The following is a 22,115-nucleotide window of genomic DNA, read 5'->3' on the forward strand; positions in this document are numbered from 1 at the left end:
GCACTTGGCGAGTGGTTAAATTTATCTTTGTACATGTGACAGTTTGGGAATAATAAGAGAACAGGCTCACAGGTGCCGTCTCTGCAGGGCAGCCGGTTGTTCTCAGGAGGAGGTGTGAAGTCACACCCACACTCTCCCCCACAACAATGAAAATAACCGAGGCAGAGCCAGCGGGATGGCTGCACCCAACCAGGAGCCGTGATAACCTTGGTTATGCATTCTTCCTCATTGTCTTGGATTGACAATCTACAGTATGTGAGATGACCTTCTGATAAAACGCATTGATGATCATCTCTTCTGTAAGAGCTCATCACACTGTCTAAGTACAGGTAGCGAGGTGCCGCGGCACTCTGAGCCATCAACAGCTGAGTGCTGTGTGGATTACCAAAGGCAGTGAAATGCTCTCTGCTTTTCTCACTTCAGCTTCATGTACTTAGCTGCCTGTGACTGCACTCAGCTTTTGGAGGAGGCTCTTGTATTTCTTTTTTCTATAAGATTACAATTTCAAATGTTACAGTGGAACTATTCATGCAAGGGTGCACTGTGCTGAAGAAATACATACAACAATGATTTCTGCACAGTGAAATTCCTTGTAACTGTGAACCTCAGCAGGAAGAATTGGTTAAAGGGGACCTATATGCTTTTGTTCTTTTCCCCCTTTCCTTTAGAGTGTTAAGTAGTCGTTTTGAGCATGTAAAAGGTCAAAGTCCCAAAGCCCAAAGTACACACCAAAGGGAGTTACTCTCCCCCACAGAAACTACCTGCCTTTTCTTCTGTAACTTGGTGATGTCACCAAGTAACACAATTGCACAACGGCTAGTTTGGCACGCCCTCAAACAAAGCTAGTTAGAGCAGAGCTGGAGCGGAGTCCGAAGAGTTTGGTTCGGTTGATCAATCACAATAGTGGACCAGCTGACCAATCAGAGCAGCCTGGGCTTTTCGAGAGGTCGGGGAAGGAGGTCAAACAGAGTGTTTCAGACAGAGGGTGAAAATAGGTGCTGCAGCACAGCCGGAATGAGAAAACTAAAGTGTTTTTTGAACATTAAAGCATGTAAACATGTTCTAGTAGAAAACACAAAATAGAAGTATGCACCTGAAAATGAGCACAATAGGTCCCCTTTAAATTTCACAACGCCTTGAAATCTCCCCAAAGCCAAGAAAAGAAAGAGTGGTGTCACTTCATCACTTCATCTTCCAACATCCACGCCCCCACCAGAGGGTAACCTCACCTGAGAGAAAAAAAGCACCTGTCAATTAGGAAGAGGAACATGTCACCAGCTTTGCTGTCAAAAGTGACCTTGTGTGGGTGGAACTGGTATTGCTTCAATTTTTTTTGTTGGAAAATGTCAGGATTTAGTTTGCACGATTTGTGCTGAAACTGTCGTCAACGGTCAAACACATGCAGCTTTTTATAGATCACAGTTGTTCATATCTCCTGTAACCTGTAATACATTTCTCCAATGGTTTACTCCCACTGCTTTTAAGGACATGTACGTGGTGATATGAACTACGTACAGTACAGTATCTTCCATAAGTCACCAATAAGTGAAGCATTCTTGCATCCAAGAGAAATGGATGCAACTTCTTCTTCTTTTTCTTTGTAAACCAACACAGAGTGTAACCATATATGTACTGGAAATGGAAACTATGAAATCGGTCAAGTCTAAAAATACACATTATTATTTTTAGACTACACAGATTTTTAGACTTGACAGATTTCATAGTTTCCATCTCCAGTACATATATGGTTACACTCTGTGTTGGTTTACAAAGAACAAAAAGAAGAAGTTGAAACTATGCAGCACTGATCCTGAATACTGTGTGCTCTTTTCGTCTTTTGTCATGTGATTGAGGATAAATGCTGAAAGCACAGTTTCAAGCAAAGCATGAGACTTAAATGTACAGCAAAGAAAGAATGTATAAAATATATAAATAAATAAAGTAAATGTCTATGTCTAGGAATCTAATAATATTCATTGATCACATATTTTGGAATTAGTACCGTATAGGTTTTTTTCTTGCCTGCCAGTCAATTTGAAGTACAGTCCCAGCAGGCAGCAGTTACCACATGGTTTATCTGCTGGCTGGAACGGTAAAACCGCTATCAGACAAGAGTCTGTCTTGTTTATGGATTGGCTTCTGTCAGGAAACGCTCGCTCAAGAAATTTAAGCCAACAAAATCAATGAGCTAGAAATAAGAAACTGCTTTTATCTACCTTAAAAATAACAAAGAGTGGTAAATCTGCCCCAATTATCATTGTAAAGTGCATAAGTGCTGCAGTAACGTTTTGGCATTTTCAAATGAAACTCGTGAGCTCGTGTTTACAACATGGGAAGTCGTGTACATGAGATGCTTGGCGTTCAGGTGCATTCAAGTCGTGAGAACGCTGCTGCTAAGCAACGGCAATATGAATGTCACTGTCGGCGTCTAAAAGCCACAGAGGCTAACGATTTAGCAAGCTAGCAAGTGGGTAACATAATGCAGAAAATGCAAAGGCATAATGACAGAGGAAAAGGAGTTTTCCTCAGACCTATTATAAAATTATGGAGAAAAACAGTATCCGACTAAAATTACAATATATTCACTTATTATGCACCTAATTAACATCCTTGGCCTCCACCATTTCTGACAACATCAACAAACATGTCACAACTCGTGAACTTGGGGGCGTTCATATGGACTCATCTCTAAAACACGATAAACACGACCCCATTTGAAGGCACCATTAATATTGCTGTTACTTAGCAGAGGTGTTCTCACAACTTGACCATTTGAACGGCAAGCATATCCTGTACACGACTTCCCATGTTGTAAACACAAGCTCACGAGTTTCATTTGAAGGCACCATGTGAGGCAGATTAGAAACTTCCCACTGCAACAACATCAGGAGCTGAAGAAGTGAAGTGTATGCAGGTTAACTGTGATGGATTTTATTTGAATCCATTCTCCTGTGCTCAAAGTTGAACTCCTCCTTCCCCCTCTCTTTGGTTTATCCTCTGCTCTTAAAGCAGGCGCTCAATCCTCTAGGCTTTAAGTGGACGGAGAGCTTCAGGTTCTGGCTCAGCCTTGCCTCCTGTCTTCCCACTGGACAGAGATTAAATTTTGATTGATTTCTCTCAGCGACTGCTGTTGGGAATCAGCTGAAAATTGAGAGAAAAGGTCCCTCAGTAGGCTGCGATAACTGTGCAAATATTTGCACAATGACATTTAGTTTCTCACACAGTATTCATCCTGTGTCTTCAGCTGCAGTTTCACACAGTTCACCTCAAGCATGACGGGAGAAAAAGAGGCATGAAGCCCAGCTGAGGAGCGCTTCTACTTCACCTTCAGTGCAAAGATGCAGCTTTTTCTCGCTCCACACCTTTGAAAGCGTACATGATGTTTTAGTGGTTTCCCACCTGCGGGGTGTTGACCTTGTCAGTGGTATTTCAGGCTCTGGGGACTTCTCTGACTTGGCTGCCAGCACCCGCAGGTGGATGGAGCAAGGGGTTGTCATGGAAACAGGCCACTGGGATGGGACACGGTGCAGGCTCCAGCACACGCTTTGAAAAGCTTTCATTGATAGCCGTCCCAATGAGCTGATTTCCGGTCTGTTACTAGGCTACCCACTGAGACCTTATAAAGGCTCGTCCGCTCTGTGCAGATAAAAGGACAGCAGCGCATTTTTCAAAGTAGTAGATTCAATGCGCAGGTTTAACAAATGCCAGACTACTGCGGCTTCGCCCTCCTCTGTCCATCATTCTCAGAGCAGGACACAGTTCTCCCTAAAGGGCCCATGACATTCACTGACATTATTCTTGCAGCATCTACTGACATCTCTATACTCGGAGAAAAAGCAGCAGACAGTGTTTAACCCATTTCATCAGCAGCATTTCTTGATGCACACAAAGCCAAATCAGTTACTGACAACAGTGTGACATTCAGAGTCAAGGGATTTTATCTGGGATAAATAAAGTGTAGTAATACTTTATTTTATCTGCCTAATTAGCATTTATAAGTAATTTATAAGAACAATTAATACATTGTTTAAAACACACTATCATGTAGCTTTAAGTAGATATTAAGACAAAATGTTTATAATTTGTCAACAAATTATAAATTTGGATTTAAAGTTGTTTGTAAATGTGACAAAACATTTCTTCTGGAGCTATCAGCTGCATCTCATGGCCTTCATCAGCAGTTGGAGTTTGTTCAGTTATCATGAGTAAAGAAGTATTTAATTGAATAAATACAAAAATAAAGATGTTATTACAAGTGTCATATTTGTGATATTATATTGCTAATGATTCATTAACTATTTATACCCGTTCTCATTCCCAGGGCGTCACCGATGCTTTGTCACGGCCGTTGGCGTTCGATACCACCACCCAAGGCACCTTTTTGCGTTGGTATGACGCACCAGGGTTTCCATTAACTATAATTTAAACCCATTCGCAGCAACAGTAACAGCTCAGAGAAAGTGCTGTGGTGACGTAGTTTAAAGAACAAGAGACACTCAGTGCGAGCAGGAGGTGGAAGGGTTCAACAAACACAAGGCTTTCATCCAGGAGACCGCTGTTTGTGCCCCAGGTGTTACGTTTTACTTTCACGTTACAATCAGCTGTTTGTTCGTGTCCCGTGTTCACAACGTCAAGTCTCATTTTCACCATACAAACGTAGTAATTCTAATTAATTAGTAATTTCCTAAACCTAACTAAGTGGTTTTGTTGCATGAACTTAAGCAAGTGTTTTTGTTTAATTCACAATATTAAGCACGTCTTTACTGTGAACAAAAAGTGACGTTGAGGGGTCTGACAAAAGCGCCAGTATGTGACAAGTTGGGATGAGAAAGTGTTGGTTATGGATACTTCACAGGAGAGAGCGTGCACGAGTACGAGCATGTTGTCAGGCGAGACTAACCGGAGATCGTTTGATTGCACCACAAAGCCCAGACCTGTCAGTCAACATCACTAGAGATCCACTTTTCTAGACAGCGAGCCACTCAGTTTGGGATTTGCATTGCGGTGGACTCGACATATTACTGTCTCACTAGATTTTTGCAGAGAAAGCAGATGGTTGTTTCATATCATTTTACTGAAAGAAAAGCTAACTATAATGTTGTATCAAATAAAAAATCCAACATGACACAATGATGAATAATTTGAAGTCTGAGACCTGTAAATTAAATTCCACAAACAATACAAAATGATGAAACATGTGGCCGTGATTGCATGGTGCAAAATAACGCTGCAGTGTGTACTTGCTGTAACTGTCCATTATCCATAATCACCATCTCCTTCAATCTGGTCTCAGCTGAATTATACTCCCTATGTTGTTGCTTCCTCTCTAAAGCTTTGCAGCTACAGAGGTATGTCTGGTAGAATAAAACAGACAATGAACAAAACATGCAGGCACCAAATCCACTGTGTTGGTTTTGAGTGACAAATTTCTTTGTTTTTGAAGTTACTGTATGTACTCCGAGGCATTTTTGTGCAGTAATTATATTGTACCGGGACTAGAATTTAAATTATTCTCTGATAATTGCTTTTGCAGAGAGGCAAACACACTGCAGTCTGCATCTCCCATTCTCTCTCTATCAACACTGAGGTTGTAACCAAACACCTACAGCTACGCTCATCACACTGAAATTAATAAAATCCTACTGTAACACATTAATATGAGATGGTGATTTTTTTTCCCTGCAACAACATGTTTAGCTTTTAAACCTTTACTTTCAACCTCGAAATGTTCTCCATAGCACATTTATTAAATATATAGTACACATTTTTATAAAAATGACACTTGGTGTTGAAATCATGGTTTAAAAAATATGAGGAAAGATTTTATTTAACTTGCTCCTCAATAAACAACATGTTTGTGTGTGTAAACCACAACAAAACCAGTGATTGTAGACATATTCTAGCAAAATAAGAAAAGAAATATTTAAGAAATTTAGAAAGCCTTACATCTATTGACCTAGTTCATAACATTCATATTTCTATTGCTGGTTTACAGTAGCTGCTCTGCAAACTTAAAGTCTAAATCAAACATACTTATTATGTTATTATAATGATTTAATATACAAAAAGTAAATCAAGTCATAGCTGATACAACATTACAGTGGAATTGCTAACATTATTCAATAGACAGTATATCAAGTCTAAACATACTTTGTCAGCTTATATTTGAGTTGATAGACAAATTAGTATATATATTTCAGTGCACAACAGTCAACAGTGAAACTGTTTTACAAGAGAAAGAAAGATGGCAGTCTCTAACAGTTCTGCCGTAGAAACATGTCAAAAACAAGGTTGGATTTCAGCCTCTCATTTGCTTACTAAATCCGTGACAATGCTCATGCTGTGTTCATTAAAACAAGAACTAAAAATAAAGCACAGTGACTACTAAGTCCAGGAAGCTAAACAAAGCTGCCATATTGTGAGTCAAAATGGGCGAGAGGTAAAAAGGCAATATGCTAAACTAAAGATTTCAAAATCTCGGTTCGTCATTCGCTTTAAAGAGCAAGTCAGAGAGAACCGAAGAAAACGAAATAGGAAACATGAGAGAAAAGAATGACTTGAGTTCAATTACACAAAGAAGCAAGTATGTATATTTGTGCTCCTGAAAGAAACATGTCTCTAGATCTCCCACTGGATAGTCGCTCTCACCACATGTAATAGCTGCGTGTGGTGTCCACCTGACTGGGTTTGGTCTCGGACGAGCCCTCTTTCTCCTTCTCACTGTCTGCCTCCCACAAGTTGATAAGAGGAGGGTACAACTCGTTGAGCGGTATTGACGAGGTTTTCTGCATGTACTTTTTCAGAGAGTGGTGATAGTTTTTCCTCTTCCACCTCTTGGCAATGTACACTCCCAGTGTGGCCAGGCTGATGATCGCAAACATCGTTCCCATGACTGCCGCAAGAGCTGTGTTGGTCCCTTGATCAGATATTTCCACAGCGAAGGCCGCTGGCTTCGTCGTCACATTTACGCACGACTTCTGTGACTGCTGGTGGATGTTGGAGACGCTGAGGCACACCTCGTACTCGGTTGCTGGTTGCAAATGCGTAAGATTGTACTCGTGGACATCAACGGGTACCCTGGCAGTGTAAGTAATGTGCGGGTTGTCTATTTTCATGGTGGCAGATGACCATTTGAGGTTAGAGGTCATTACGTTGGAGTTTACTTTCCAGGAGACCAGGATAGAGTGAGATTCGGTTTGTTTGACGTAGATCTTCATAAGCTGAGTGCTGTCTAACAGAGTGCCGTTCACCCGAATAGCTGTCACTCTTGTGTCAGCGCCCTCTGAATTTTGAGCCACGCAGGTGTATCTGCCAGAGTCTTCTACTTGGATATGAGTAATTCTCAATGTCCCTTCACTGTTGAGGCTGTACTTGTCAGAGAGGGTGTCCTTCATTACTTTGTTCCCCATTGGTGTCACCCAGTAGATCTCAGGCTCAGGCTGGGACATGGCTCTGCAGTCCAAATCCAAGGTCATGCCAATGTCAAGGTTGAGGTGGCTTGGGAAAGTATCATGGGAAATCAGGGGCAGGCACTGGTTTGCTAAAGTATTCTGAAGCACCTCCCGCACATGCATACCCCTCACTTCTGTTGGCATGGCACAAAACATGGCCACTGGTTCCATGAAACGGACGGTGGTTTTGTTGGAGCTCATCCACTGTATGACGCAGTCACAGCGAAGAGGATTGCTGTGGATGCTGATCTCACGCAAATTGGGGAGAGAGTCCACCGTGGACTGATAGAGGGCATTTAGGGCATTGTTGTTTAGCATTAGACTCTCCAAGGCCGGGACATCGCGAAAGGTCTGACGGTTGATGTAGGAGAACTTGGGGTTGTTTGTAGCCTCCAGCTTTGTGAGCTCAGGAAGATTGTCCAGAGCGTACCGGTCGATAGAAACCAGCTCTCCCATGTTGTTTATACCCAGCTCCTTCAGTTTCAGCATGTTCTTGAAATCTCCTTCCTGAATCTTGTGCACTGGGTTTTTGTTCAAATCCAAGAATTTGAGGTTTGGTAGTTTCTGAAGGGCTCTCTGAGGAACTCGGACCAGCTTATTGTCATAGAAAGAGAGGCTCTCAAGATTGTCAAGTCCCACAAAGGCATTTCCAGGGACGTCTGTCAAATCCATCCCAGCCAAAACCAGGCTTCTTAGGTTGCCCAGTGGTTTGAAATTAAAGTCTATTATTCCAACAACAGGGTTCTCCCCAATCATGAGGATCTCTAGGTTGGGCGTAGATTCAAACCACTGGCTGTTGATGGTCTTGAGCTTATTGGAGTTGAGGTGGAGCCTGAGCAGGTTGTGGAGCCCAGAGAAGGCATTGGCAGAGATGGTGTTGATCTGATTGTGGTTGATGTAGAGCTCCTGCAGGTTGCTGAGGTCCTGCAGACAGTAATCTGGCATTTCCGTGACCTGGTTCTCCTCCAGATGAAGCGTGGTGAGCATGGACATATTGTTAAGACCAACATCTCGAATGCTACTGAAGTTGTTCTGGGACAAGTCCAGCTCAGTCAAGTTGAAGAGCTGCTCCAGCTCATCATTGGTCCTGGCAATGTAGTTGCTCTGTAGGAGGAGAACCTGACAGTCACTGGAGAGGTTTCCAGGGATGCGTGTTAAGCGAAGGTCATTGCAGTCCACAGTGATGGCTTCTCTGTAGGTGGACTGGGGGGTAAACCAGGGCCGGATCTCGCATACACACAGCTGGGGGCACTCATTGCTCTGGACGAAGGATAATCCTATGGATACCACGATCAGGCCAGCAAACGCCTGGCCTAGAAGTAAGCAGTCTAACCTCCGTCTAGCCATGCTGGGGTAGGACAGGAGGAGGGGCAGATGATTTTAGGAGAGAGTGCTTTACAGTCATCAACCAGACTTTCTGCTGATTAGGTCTTTCAGTCCAGTGAAATGGTAAGGAGTTGAGCCAGAGGGTAGAATTTTACATCAAGATCTTGGAGCCCCAGAGTGATCTGGAAAAGAAAGACAAAACATATATGTCATTATACAGAAAATTGTGTCTATCCCATGTTTATAATGAAGAGGGTATATAATGCATAATTATGTTTTTTTTAGCCATGCTAGCAGCATGACTCAAGGGATAGCAATGCCGGTTGGTTGGTCCACCACTTTGGTCCAGACTGAAATATCTAAACAACTATTGGATATATTGCCATGAAATTCTGTACAGACATTCGTGGTTCTGAGAGAATAAATCCTCATGACTTTGGTGATCCCCGTACATTACTCTCTTGTGTCAGCTTGAGGTTGACATTTTGTGATTTTGAGTGATATATCTCAGCAACTATTGAATGTATTGCCATGAAATTTGGCACCATCATCATGTCAAAATGTTAATTTGTGTAGTACATTGGTTTATGAACAAATAAAAAAAAGGATTTTCCGATTAAGACATGGGATAGACGTGGGATATGCCAATATTATTCAGGTTTTAGGAGCATTCTTTGGACATGTACTGTATATAGCGCATTCAGAATATGCATCTCAATTGGGGTTTTTAACGGCAGTTTGCGACACAAGACCCTACGACCTCTTGCCTGTTTGCGGCCAGCTCTGGGCATTGTAGACAAACTGACTAGCCAACAGTTTGCAGAGATGCATGCCCAAAAGAAAAGCCCACATTTCTGGTCGGAAGGAGAAACACGCCTAATTTTAAACATTATAAAAGAGGTTTTGGGATATGCACAAATATCGCAACCGACCTTTTCAAGGAGGTTGTTAAAGGAATGAAAGAGGGAAATGTGTGCATGTAAACAGACATATTAGTTGAATATTCATTTTCATTACCCATGTAAACAGCTTAGTAGGAATATTGTCTTTTTTGGAGTAAGGGCAAAAAAACAGAATATTTTGTGTATGTAAACATAGTCATTGTGAGCATGTTCACATGTTTATGTTCAAATTTAGCTCAAAGCACTACTGTGTCTAAGTACAGCCTGATAAAGCAACTAGCATGACTGTAGACTCTTAGTCTTTTTGTATGCAATAATTACTGGATTATCACATAATCTTTCATGTTTATTTTAAATGAAGCAATTACTTCAGACAACAGACTGACTAAGAACAACAATTTCTTCTCCACTATCCCTTAGAGACTGTGAGTTATGTGCATCATCAACAGTTTTGTGAAAATGCAAGTTCAGCTCATTACAATGCCTGCACAAAACACTGCTCTGAACTACTTGGACATGGATCAAATTCCATGGAGGGCTTTCATCTATCCAACAGGCCCACGAGGACTCGATCATTAGCTTCTCCGAACATCATTAAACACGAGATATTTGTATGTGCCATGCCTCAAAGAAAGCAAAAAAAAAAGATGCACGTCTTCATTTTTAATGCAACGTCTTCAGCATTCTGAATTTAGGGCAAACATGAAAAAATAAAGTTTTCAGCAGGCCTAGGATTTTTTTCTGGGATGATTGGGTACAGACGGAAAATTGTCAGAACTTTGGGGAGCATTCTTTAACTCTAATGCTCACAAATAGGGATTTCAGGAGAGGGTTGTGAGAGGACTAGAGACTCTGATCTAGCTCAGTCGCTTGGTTCAGCAAATGCAAGCTCCTGAGAGGTGCAATGGGCATCTGTTTGCCCATATGGCAGTAACACTTACTCCAGTTACTGGGAAGATAAAGCATTCATCCTGGCAAACAATAGACAGCTTGTACTCAATACCAGTGCTACATTTTAAACCTCTCACTGTCCATGGATACATGGGCATTATGTTCATATCATTTTTGATTATCTATCTACGGCAAAGAAGGTCCATCAGTCCACCACTTTGGTCCAGACTGAAATATCTGAACTATTTTTATTGAGTAATTGAATTGTTATTTGGATGGGTTGGATAGTTAATCACACCTGCCATCCACAGACTGTACATAAGAAATGGACGTAGTCACCGTGAAGACACCCATTGGTTTATGGACTATGGTTTTGAAGCCTTGAGTTCGGCGTTTTGGCTGTCGCCATCTTGCTTTTTTGAAACCAGAATGGACACGACAGAGTGGAGCTACTTACAACCAAACACTGAATAAGACATTTTCAGGCAACCAAAAAGATTATAATTAACTTTCATGAACTGAAAACAAACTGTGAAAGGGTTAAAGTTGTAAGACGAAGAACACAGACAACTCCCAGACTGGACAACGGCGTGGTAGCAACCCGTCATTCACAAGGTAGCCACGCCCTAAAGCATCCCCTGCTTGATGGTCTATTTGACTCTAAATGGGACCATCATTTATGAATGAACATCATGCTGTATTGAAGAAGACTTGAAACTAGCGATTGAGACCATAAACTCATGTTTACAATGTTTACTGAGGTAATAAATCAAGTGAGAAGTAGGCTCATTTTCTCATACACTTCTATACAATCAGATTTCTTTTTGCAACCAGAGGAGTCGCCCCCTGCTGGCTGTTAGAAAGAATGCAAGTTTAACACACTTCCGCATTGGCTTCACTTTTCAGACCCAGAGGTTGCCACCTGCTGCCATCATAGTGCATGTGGTGACCATTTTTAAAAATTAAGATTTGATGAAGAGCTGACTGGAATTGAAACATTTAAATACATTTGTGGTTTGGAGTCACTGTGCAGCTTTTACTATTTACATCAATATTTCACGGTCATTCATGGTCACCAGACGATGAAGCCTCCTGACTTGTCCTCTAGCGCTACATTTGTGGTTTTGAGTGAAATGTCTCAACAACCACTTGATGGATTATTGCCATTGAATTTGTTACAAACATTCATATTCCCCTCAAGATGAATTGTAGTAGTTTTGGCAATCCTTCATTTAATGTCATCATCAAGTCAAAATCTTAATATGTCCACTTTGGTTTATGACCAAATACCTGCAAAATAAAACTACCATCAGCCTCAGCTGTACTTTGTGTTATAGCATGGTGACGTTATCATTTAGCTCAAAGCACCACTGTGCCCAAACTCTTGTTAGTGATGATTTAGAGTAAACCAGGGCTTTCATATTTCTTTTATCTCATGAGATATGCGTCTCATTCACTTCATAATTCTTGTCACATACAAATACAGTTCATACTGTAGACATACAGTAACAGTTTTATCCCTCGCCATGCCATGGTTTATTAACAGGATTAGGTTCCCAGCACGTCTTTAACAACCTAGCTGACTTGCGGCATCCTACAGCAACAGAGATCATAATACTCAATTAGGTCTGTTTACTAAAGGAGTCACCCCACCCAGTGCAGAGCCATACGGCAGCACCACAAGTACCACGGCCCTCTCCACCACACAGCTTTATGGTCAACACCACCAGCTTAAGGAGATAGCACTTAAGAGGCTTTCAAACAAGAGAGCTGACTAATTCATCTGGATGCAAACTGCCTGGCAACAGCACCAGGGAGACAGGAACACGTCTGCGCTCCTCCTATGCCGGGGGAGTCCCGATGGGACGGGGCGGAGCGTGGGTGAAACGGGGATAGTACAGTATCTTGTCTTTAAGCTAAAGCACTGTATATTGTGGCGATTGCTGCGCCAGTCAGGATTAGTGGATGGAGATACTGAAGTGGAGATTAGCTTGAGGCAGTGTACTGGATTCAAACCCAGAGGAGACAAACAGGTCACTTAGCACTTTAATTAAAAGCAACATATCAGTGCAATCTGAGCCACATACAGCAAAGAGAAGGAGCGTTAATTCATTGGTAATCTCTTTATGAAAATAATTCCTTACTAAGTGTTAGTTACTAACTAAGTGCTTGTTTGTAATTGTGTCAATGACTAAATATTCTGTCCCATTACAATATAATATCATATAAAATGATAAACTTTGTTACAGTATTGGCAAAAATGTTGTGTGCAGTACAGAAGCTGATATATTTCAACATTTTTGTAGCTTTTTCTGTCCATGCACCATAATTGTCATTTCATTAAAATAACCCTCATACTGGCATTTTACTCTCAAAAATAAAATAAAAAATAAACAGAACAAAAAATAGAACAAATATGAAAACACCATGCATAATTTATATTTAAAAGAACGCTGTTTCTGTTGTCTTTTCTTGGGTTGGACTGAAAAAGTTGCTGCATTTTCAATGATGACAATTTACTGTTTTTTAGCTGATTAAAGTAAAACAAAAACGCAGATTCAGTAAGTAAATAATTGAAAGAATTTAATCATTATAAAATGACAAATAGATTGTTTTAATTGAAAGGATTAAAACTGTGAATAAATGCAATTGTGCATTTATTTAATTTAAAATGTCCTTTTTTTAAGCTGACTAAAGATTGACAATTTAATCAATATACTGCGAATAAATACAATTTTGCACCTTCGACTTATTTTTACGTTGTTAGCCCCAGATCACTATCTTGCATCTCTTTAACGTAATATTAGTTTTGGAGGAGCAAAAAGAAAAATATCAAAAACTGGACTCCGGATGGTCTTTATATGGCTTTTTTTTTTTTTTTTTTTTACAATAGCCTATACCCATCCTACATATTGTCACAAAATGGCTTTAAAAATATAAAATGCGTCAAGATTGTAAGCCAGATATATAAATACATAATTCTCATCTATTTACCACAAATGAGGTTAATCTTAGATTCTCTCAATTCGGTAAGTGCTAAAAGCTTTGTCTGTGCTCTCCTTTATGCAATGTAAGATTAAGAAGTTTCTGATCCCATTTAATACTGAACACACAAAAAATATGACACATTTGTCGAAGTGAAAAGTAGGTTAGCTGAAAACAATAAAATGTTGTTCTGATGCAACTATGAGCACTTAAAAGACTGAAAGATATCCTGTTGACACTTGACTAAACGCTGTCTGGGACATCCTGACACAGGCTTCACAGGTCCATTGTGATCAGAGTCCCAGAGCCACAGGAAAGCTCAAAACACACAGCAGGTGGAAGAACACTCAACACGACACCAAAGGCAGGAAGGCAGGAAACGGAAAAAACCCAGAGGTTGTAACAACGGCCACCTTTGAACCTGTGAATAGGATACTTGAAACAAACGGCAACAGCTTCAGACATAAACTCTGTCGTCTAAAGCGCCATTCAACAACCCGCTGCAGGATGAAAGATCGCTTCGTATTGCTTTGTTACGTGGATGTTAATGTATTGCAGCTTTTATTAATCAAAGACAAGTGGGACAGGTGTTTTAACACTAAACCCACAGAAATGGATCCGTAATCTGAATATGTAAATGTATCATCAAACCTACCTACATCCTCTATCTACCCATAACTTAATATATTCATACACGTATACTTTTAAACGTTTCAAATCATTCAAATGCATTATTTTCCATGCTGGGTTGTGATGGTGATTGCAGACAAACACAAGGTTGTCATCCGGGAGGCCGCTGTTCGTGTCCCATGTGAAAACAACGTGTTTCACTTTTACTTTACAAACGTAGTAATTTTAAGCCAAACCATGTTTTTTCCAAGTTCTTTTGCTTCCTAAACCTAAGGAAGTGTTTTTGGTTGAATTGATAACCATGTATTTACTGCGACCGTAGTGGAGCGTCATAGTTTGACACGCTGGGCTACCCAGTGCATTAGAAAATGACAACAAGGGGTCCTGACGAAGTGTTGGTATGTGACGAGTCGGGATGAGAATGTGTTGAAATGAGAGATTAACTTATTACTGCTTCTGGTCTTATCTTGGCAGTAACCCATTAATGTTCGATTTGGTTGGCCTGTGGTTGGATGGAATGCATTAAGTTCATCTCAAAGGAATACTTGTTGTCAAAGGAAATTACGGTAAGTGAATGAGCATTTTACTTTTCAAGGTTGTAACAGACCAGCTGCATGTCATGAAAACCTACGGACCAAAAGCTATTTACACTATTTATTTACTGTGTGCAATGCTGTGATCTCCATTGTACTTCCAATATTATTTTATATTGTTAAGTTTAAATTTAGGCATTCATTAATTTATCTTTTGTACGGGGCTCCTGCACCTGCTGCATCTCGGTCTTTATACAATGCCAACCACAGTGTTGTCCATAACGTCCATATTTATACTAAAACCGGTTGCTAATATGATCTTCAGGTCAGTTTACCAGCATCACACTGGATGATGTCGCTGGTGACACAAATACACAAAAGTCAAACCCAGTCTAGCTGTCACAGTGACCACCAACTACAGGGCACGTATACTGAACATGACTCTATACCACAGTTTGTGAAATATAAAACAACTTTCACAACATCATTATGTCCCAGATACATACTAATTCAAAGCAGGATTTAGTGTATAATATGCTCACACTGGAAAAGTGAAAAACTGACGTAACCTATACTCAAAAAGCTGTCAGGAGACCAGGCTTTCCCTGAATTAAAGTTGATTATACTGCAGAAATTTGGATTTGAGATAGTAGCTTTTTTTTCAGTAACAAGTAACAGAAACAGCATTGTTTTAGGCCTTCTCTTCTTCATCTTTTCTCATTACTTGCCAGCACTACCTGTCCCATTTTACCTATAAAGTTGCAATGAATATCAATATCAATATCAATATGCCAAACTCAGAGCTAGTGACGTAGAAGACAAAGTGAGAAAGACTGCTTACAGCGGGCGGGACCGGAGGTGGAGGTGTCCAACAAACACGTGACTTTCAACCAGGAGACTGATGTTTTGTTTTGTAAGTTACATTAGTTATGTTTGTGACGTGTTTTCCGTAGTTATGTTAAGTTGTTTCTGTACATATTTTACTTAGTTAACATGAATTTTTACCAGAAAGAGAGGGTTTGAATATACAGTTTTCCTCTGAACTGCACAAAACATGTCTGTAATGAGAGGAAAGTAATCATTTTTCTTGTATCAAGGTTTAAATATGTGAGTGACGGAAGATGTGAAAGCCTTTTACTAGATAAAGTCTCCCTCTGACTGACTGAGTCCGAGGCTCAGTTTTCACATTCCAGTCCGAGTCAGTCTGAGGACACTCAGGCTCATCGCCGAGGAAATCTGTCCTTGAATGCGATAAGAATTGAGAGTGACATGAGAAAATGAAAATGTGATTTCAACATGATAACAAGAGTCTTGCATTAGAAATCTCTTGGGAGACGCACATATAACCCCCCCATATAAGCCTTCAAGCTTTAGTTTACTCATCTGCACTCACATTAAAAAAAAACCCAGAAACGAGGGGAAATAAATTACAGGTGGAGCAAGTGAGATAAACAACCCCAGGGAGCCTATAAACACACCTCGTCACAAAGTGAACAAAATAGAGGTGATAAAAACACTCCTGAATTAGATGACAGAACCTGAGTGACAAGGAGACTCAACAAGGGGTAATATGACAAGACGGCTAAATGAAGAGAAAACACATCTAATATATGAAGTGAACACTCAACTGTCTCTCTTTTCTTATCCGTCTCCATCTTAACAACAGAATTAATAGAGAAAAACTCATATTACAGCCTCTTGGGAAACATGTATACAAGCAGATACATAAACAGTTACACCTCCCTTAGAGACTACAGTCATGTAAAGCATTATATCATTTTCCTAGGATGATGAGGGAATCCGGACTGGGTTGTCGTGATCCTCTCGCTCGTTCTCACACCCGCCTCTAGTGCTCTCTCCATTGCCTCCCTCTCAGGGTTTAATATAACGCACTCCGCCTCCTCGCAGGATGCTCAAATAAGCAGAAGTTGAAATATGAGCCAATATTTTCTAAACAATACTTGTAGAACTGTGTTCACTCATCCAGAGCACAGCAGAGAGGAAACAATGCCACAGTTGTGTGTACAGTATGACTGTATGGATAGCTTCCCCTGACATACACAACACAGATATGTTAAGTAACACACATTATGACAAATACATTACCATTTGAAGAGAGTTGCGCTGTTGTATTTCTTGTGTAAATGTGAGTAATATCCTTTTTCCCACCAAAATTAGTGTGTATATGCAGGTTTTTTTAAACACGGGAAAACCCGCTAAATAGGCGATATAGACTCCTTTCCCATTGTCAGAAGACGAGTATGTCGTTCTATTTTTTTTTTTTTCTGGTGTCACGTTTGATGTCACGGACGCGCCGGCCGGCACCGGAAGCAGGGTTGGTAAACAGTGAAAATGTCACCGTGGTTACTTCTTTTTTGTTATGGGCCTTTCACTCAGACCGCAACAACGGCTTTTCACTGCGCCGAGCAAACGCTGTGCCCAAAATTCAAGCGCAATGAGATGTGTGCTGATACCTATGGCGAGCACAGCTCAAACCGCGTTCTGCGTGAAAGGCTCTTTACGTATTCAGTCTCTCTTTCAAACGCTCAAACCACGATTGGTGGTTGTTGGAGCAGTGGAAAGACTAACAAAGACGGTTTTAACGAGTTTTATTTTGTTTCTGTCGAGTTTGAATGAAGTAGGTTTTACGACGACCAGCGAGGTAAAATCACTGTTTTCTGATGGAGTCTGGTGGCTTTGAGGAGAGCAGATTAATTGTTTGTTTTGCACATTAATAAATTATAATAATTGTCCAAATCCCTGTTGATTGTTTATATATTATATATTATATAAATTAGCGAGTCCACATTTGTCACCTGATAAATACCCGTAACTACTGCAGAGTCGTTTGTCCCGGGAATGATCGCTGATTGTAACCATTCTCACCAGACAAAAGCCAGATGTTAGTGTTTTTTTTGTCCGGTGGGAAAGGGGCTTTAGTGTGAGCGTGACAATGTACATGCTGGCTGGTTTCGCATTAGGTGATTCATGTTAGGTCTCCCCTGGTTGGAGACAACCGGGCCACTTCGCCATCAGCGAACACTTGTAGTACGTATTGATTTTACAGCTGCTTGATTGCTGCTCCTCTCAAACTAGTTCACCTTCAACCAGGAAGCGCAAGTGTCACTTGTGTGGAAACACTCAGCCTCTCTACAAGCTGACTGATTTGAAGGTCTGAATTATATAAAACAACCTCTTGGTGGAACAACTACTAGTAAGGTATTATGGTAAGAAGAGCAAACTGCAGCATAAATGTATTTGAACCACAGGAGAGGAACCAGCTATCACTCCAAAAAGATCTTAAAACACAGAGGTCTTTTTAAGCGCCAAATAACACAACAACAAAATTTAAGTTCTTCATCATAACGTTCATGATTAGGCCATGAAGTTTGAATGGAGAGAGCCATAAAAAGGTTGAACTGAACCAGGTTAAAAGGAAAAGGGTAGGTGAGCTATTCATAAATAAAGCTTTGTGCATTTACGTTAAAACAATATGCATTTGGGGAGCACTTCGGGGTTCAGTGTCTTGCTCAAGGACACTTCAACTTGTGGGCAGGAGGAGTTGGGGATTGAACCACTAACAACTATCTACAACCAGCTAAGGATGTAAATCACAAGTCTGTCATGATACGATTTAGAATCAATTAAATTCAGGGGCCTGTGATGTGATCAATATGAGACGATATCATATATCCATTTAACACAATCAGTTACACTTATATCAACTCATAAAGACCAACTAAAACATGATTTGACAATTTTATCACCGGGCTCTGTAGGAAGGAGGTGCGCTTGGATAGAAATGGTGACACAGACGTACCATGGGAATTAAAAAAAAAAGGTATATCGTAAATACGATGATGTGTATCGATGTTTTCACTAGGTTTGCCGGTCTGCCTTGTTAGCCTTTCAGGTTCAAACTAGCCATATACCTGTAGCATCAGCTCGTAAACTCACCCGCTGCTCTTCCGGTATCATAAATGTGACGGTCATGAATGTTTATATTGCATATTAATGTTGTGTATGTGAGGCGAATGTCCTTCAGGGTTGTAATAATGAACGCAGCTGGTGCCTGATCCACTCTTTCTTGCCCGGCACCCGACTGAATGTAAAGGACTACGAGGGGTTCCTGTTATCCAACCACACGCTCCCCTGTTCCCCAGAGCCAGGCAGCAGCACAGTGTGTATGTCTGATGACAAATGTCATAACTGCTGTACTGGCTGCAGAACACACATTGATTGTCTCAGGAGATCACAGAGAGCTGAACTGCATCTCTGTCTGTGAGACCTGTTAGTCCATGGAGCACAAAGGGTTAATGCCTCAGCCCTTCTTATAGGAATAATGGTGGAGCTCAATAACCCAGCCCCCCACCCCCTCCACACCCTGCCTTATACCCTCGGGACCTTAATGTTGGTGTTGGTGGTGGGGGGGTGAAGCCCTTAACCCCCTCCCTCTCATGAGCCCTGCTGTCTCCTAGAACAACCCCGACAAAGACACCTGCCGGCAACACACACGCCCTATTGTCACACCACGATCAAGTTAGAAAGAAAATAGACATCTTGAGTGTGTGTGTGTGTGTGTGTGTGTGTGTGTGGAGGCCTATTTTGTCTAGGGGGTGTACGAAAATATCGAGAATATCGCAATATTATATTTTACGATACTGTATCGATTCTCAAAAACTATGTATCGATTTTTAATTAATAGTTTACATGCAAAGATTAACTCAATTAATACTTTATTTCATTTGCAAAGACATGAGCCATCTCAGTGTTTGTGCCCTCTAGTAGTTCTATGATGTTGGATGGTACTGTGATAAATGCAAATGCAGATCCCAATGTTCTGATTGCACAAAAAAGTAAACTTTTTTTAACTCTGATTTTATGCAAATGGTGGTGTGTTATTTATATACTATAACAGTTTTACTAAAACTACTAAAAAAAAACAATATATTGCAATAAATTGAATCATAACCCCTGTATCATGATACGTATCGTATCACCAGATTCTTGCCAATACACAGCCCGAATTTTGACCATGTGGGAAGAGAAAAAGAAGTCAATCAGGTCAGGCTGCCCACTCTTAGTCGAATAGTTGACTAATCCGTCCTTTTAGTCTTTGTCGGCTAAGATTTCTTTAGTCCATTAGCCCTTTATAATGCTTTTTTTTCATGCTGAATGACATATTTCTCAGAAACATCTCTGGTAAACACAAGATTTAAAGTGGTGCATTAGTGTGATTCTTTGTGGAGAAACTCAGCTTTTCAGATCTGTCGATTAGTTGATCAAATCGTATGAGTGTTAGTCGACTAAGAATGTCTTTCGTCGAGGACAGCCCTCTCCAGTTTTAAAGAATGACTTAGTCTTCTGCTCGCTTAGAAATAAGCTCTGTGAGACAACAGCAGTGCAGCACCAACCAGGACAAAGTCTGCAAGAATTAAACAGCTTTTGTTCCAATGTGACATGTCCACAAGAAAGCCTTTATACGGAGCAGCTGCACACAAAGGGACTGTGTTGTTTTCCTGTCCTGTTTATTACTGTAAAGTCTTTTATTTGACCCATGAGAGGCCCACAGAGAAAAGAGGACTCTCAGCACTTTGTTGTTTAAAAGAGGTCATAAATAGAAAGTCCTGAGGGCTGAAACTGAGCAGGACAAGCACATTAAAAACAAAGAAATCCCTTTATCATCACCCTATAACCTTTCTACAGTATATATATGTCCCTTCTGCCTAAAGTTGAGTGATGCAAGTCAGCAGTCTCCATCACAAAAGCGCAACAGCTGCAGCGTTGGTGGACCACAATGGACCCCCTGCCAATGCAACCCCATTCTCACCACAGCATCTTTTACAGAGGGCCTTGTCTGTCTCAAGACTTTTTTTTTTTTGGAGGAATCGAGACATCTGCCGACATACTTTGACATTAATATGCAAATCACATTTACTGCTGCACGCTTCTCCTCATGCTGGCGCTGCAAAGAACCGCAACGAGATCAAAGTTTGTTTTCTGTGTTAGACGCATTTGACGCATTGTAACAGGGTTTGGTACATTTCATCAAAAATGCTGTATAAGGTTGAATGTGGATTCAAAACAGATTTCAAGCCTGAAGTGATAGGCTCAAACCAGACTGCATTTATTTAAAAAAAAAAACTGATCATGCCCTTGAGTGTGTCTGCATCCTAAATATATCCAAAACTCATCGTCCTTGCAGTGAAGACATTCCCTCTTGTTTTACGCATGAAAACAACAATAATCTACTATCAATTGATTCATTGCATGATGTGGCTGCAAACCACATCACTAAACACATATTTTTTTCCATGCAAAACAATGCATCTTATAAAGAAACAGCAGTGGAAATCCTGCTTTTGGTTTCCTAAAGGAGCTCTCACCTTGTTGGCATTCCAGTCTGGTGTTCCTGTGCGCGCATGCAGGTTCCTTTATCCAGATAAACGCGGTGATTCACAACAATTAGATCAATGTTATTGTGCCAAGTGCAACGGTGTTACCAAACAGCGTATAAGAACACATATTCCTGTATCCTAGAGGATGCTTGTTGTTGTTTACAGCAGATTTTGGGTCGCTCGTGTATCCGATCAGTCACAAGGCGCCTCTGAGAGATGCATGGTGAAGTCTCCACAACCTGCTGCAAGCAAACCACCACCAGCACCGAGCAGGTCTGTCTGTCTGTCGCCCCGGTAGATGATAGTCCTCCGCTGACTGCTCCTGCCTGCTCCTCCTACGGATGGAGAAGGGGAAATGATGAAAAACACCTGGCTCTGTCCAGACCAGTCAGCTGATTCCCCAGCAGGCGATTGGCTGAGAGCGCCTGTCTGTCACTGTCGGCCAAGCAAAGCAGAGCACCATCTGCTCCAGGCTTGTTGTGATGAGAACAAAGGCAGGACAGGGGTATGGGGATAAGGGAAGGGGGGGATGTGTGGGTGGGAGGAGGGGAGATGGGGGGGAGATGGAGGGGAGATGGAGGGGGAGGTGGGGGACATGGCATTACTGCTGAAAAAAAGCCTCCTCCTCTATAAGCTCCAGAAACCTTGAGGATCATATACTTTGTGTCACTAAAAGATCACAAACAAAGACCTCTGTGATCTCCACTTCCATTATTTTTCTCTTTCATTTTGGTGGTAAAATTGAGCTCACAATCTATAGAGTTCACTTTTGCTGTTCATCTTTAAACATAGTTTTAGTAAACTCTGCCTCACAGTTTTCAGACTTACATTTTCTCTCATTTGAGGCTTAATACATGCTTGCTCAAAACCCCAACATTCAGGGGTGATTCTAGGATCTAGGCTCACTATTTGTAACTTTCAGAAATGCTTGTTAACAGCGACACCTGTGGCCGTTAAATCAACGAAAGTCACCTTTGGGCAAGCGCTTACTCGCTCTAA

General features: G+C 41.0%; 1 protein-coding gene across 1 annotated transcript; it reads right to left on the minus strand.

Annotated features, from left to right (window-relative positions):
• Positions 1–5,794: 5,794 nt before the first annotated feature.
• lrrn1 (leucine rich repeat neuronal 1) lies at positions 5,795–21,542 on the minus strand. The gene is made up of 2 exons (XM_037784192.1): positions 21,105–21,542; positions 5,795–8,959 (listed from the first exon to the last, which is right to left on the minus strand). Exon 2 carries the CDS (start codon positions 8,796–8,798, stop codon positions 6,645–6,647), a length of 2,154 nt encoding a protein of 717 aa, XP_037640120.1. The 5' UTR covers positions 8,799–8,959; positions 21,105–21,542; the 3' UTR covers positions 5,795–6,644.
• Positions 21,543–22,115: the final 573 nt, after the last annotated feature.

This window comes from Sebastes umbrosus, chromosome 1 (assembly GCF_015220745.1).
Source record: "Sebastes umbrosus isolate fSebUmb1 chromosome 1, fSebUmb1.pri, whole genome shotgun sequence".
In the NCBI taxonomy this organism is placed as follows: Eukaryota; Metazoa; Chordata; class Actinopteri; order Perciformes; family Sebastidae; genus Sebastes; species Sebastes umbrosus.

What these genes read in the sequence shown, in the direction of transcription:
- lrrn1 (XM_037784192.1), bottom strand. Translation starts at nt 8,798, where the DNA reads ATGGCTAGACGGAGGTTAGACTGCTTACTTCTAGGCCAGGCGTTTGCT.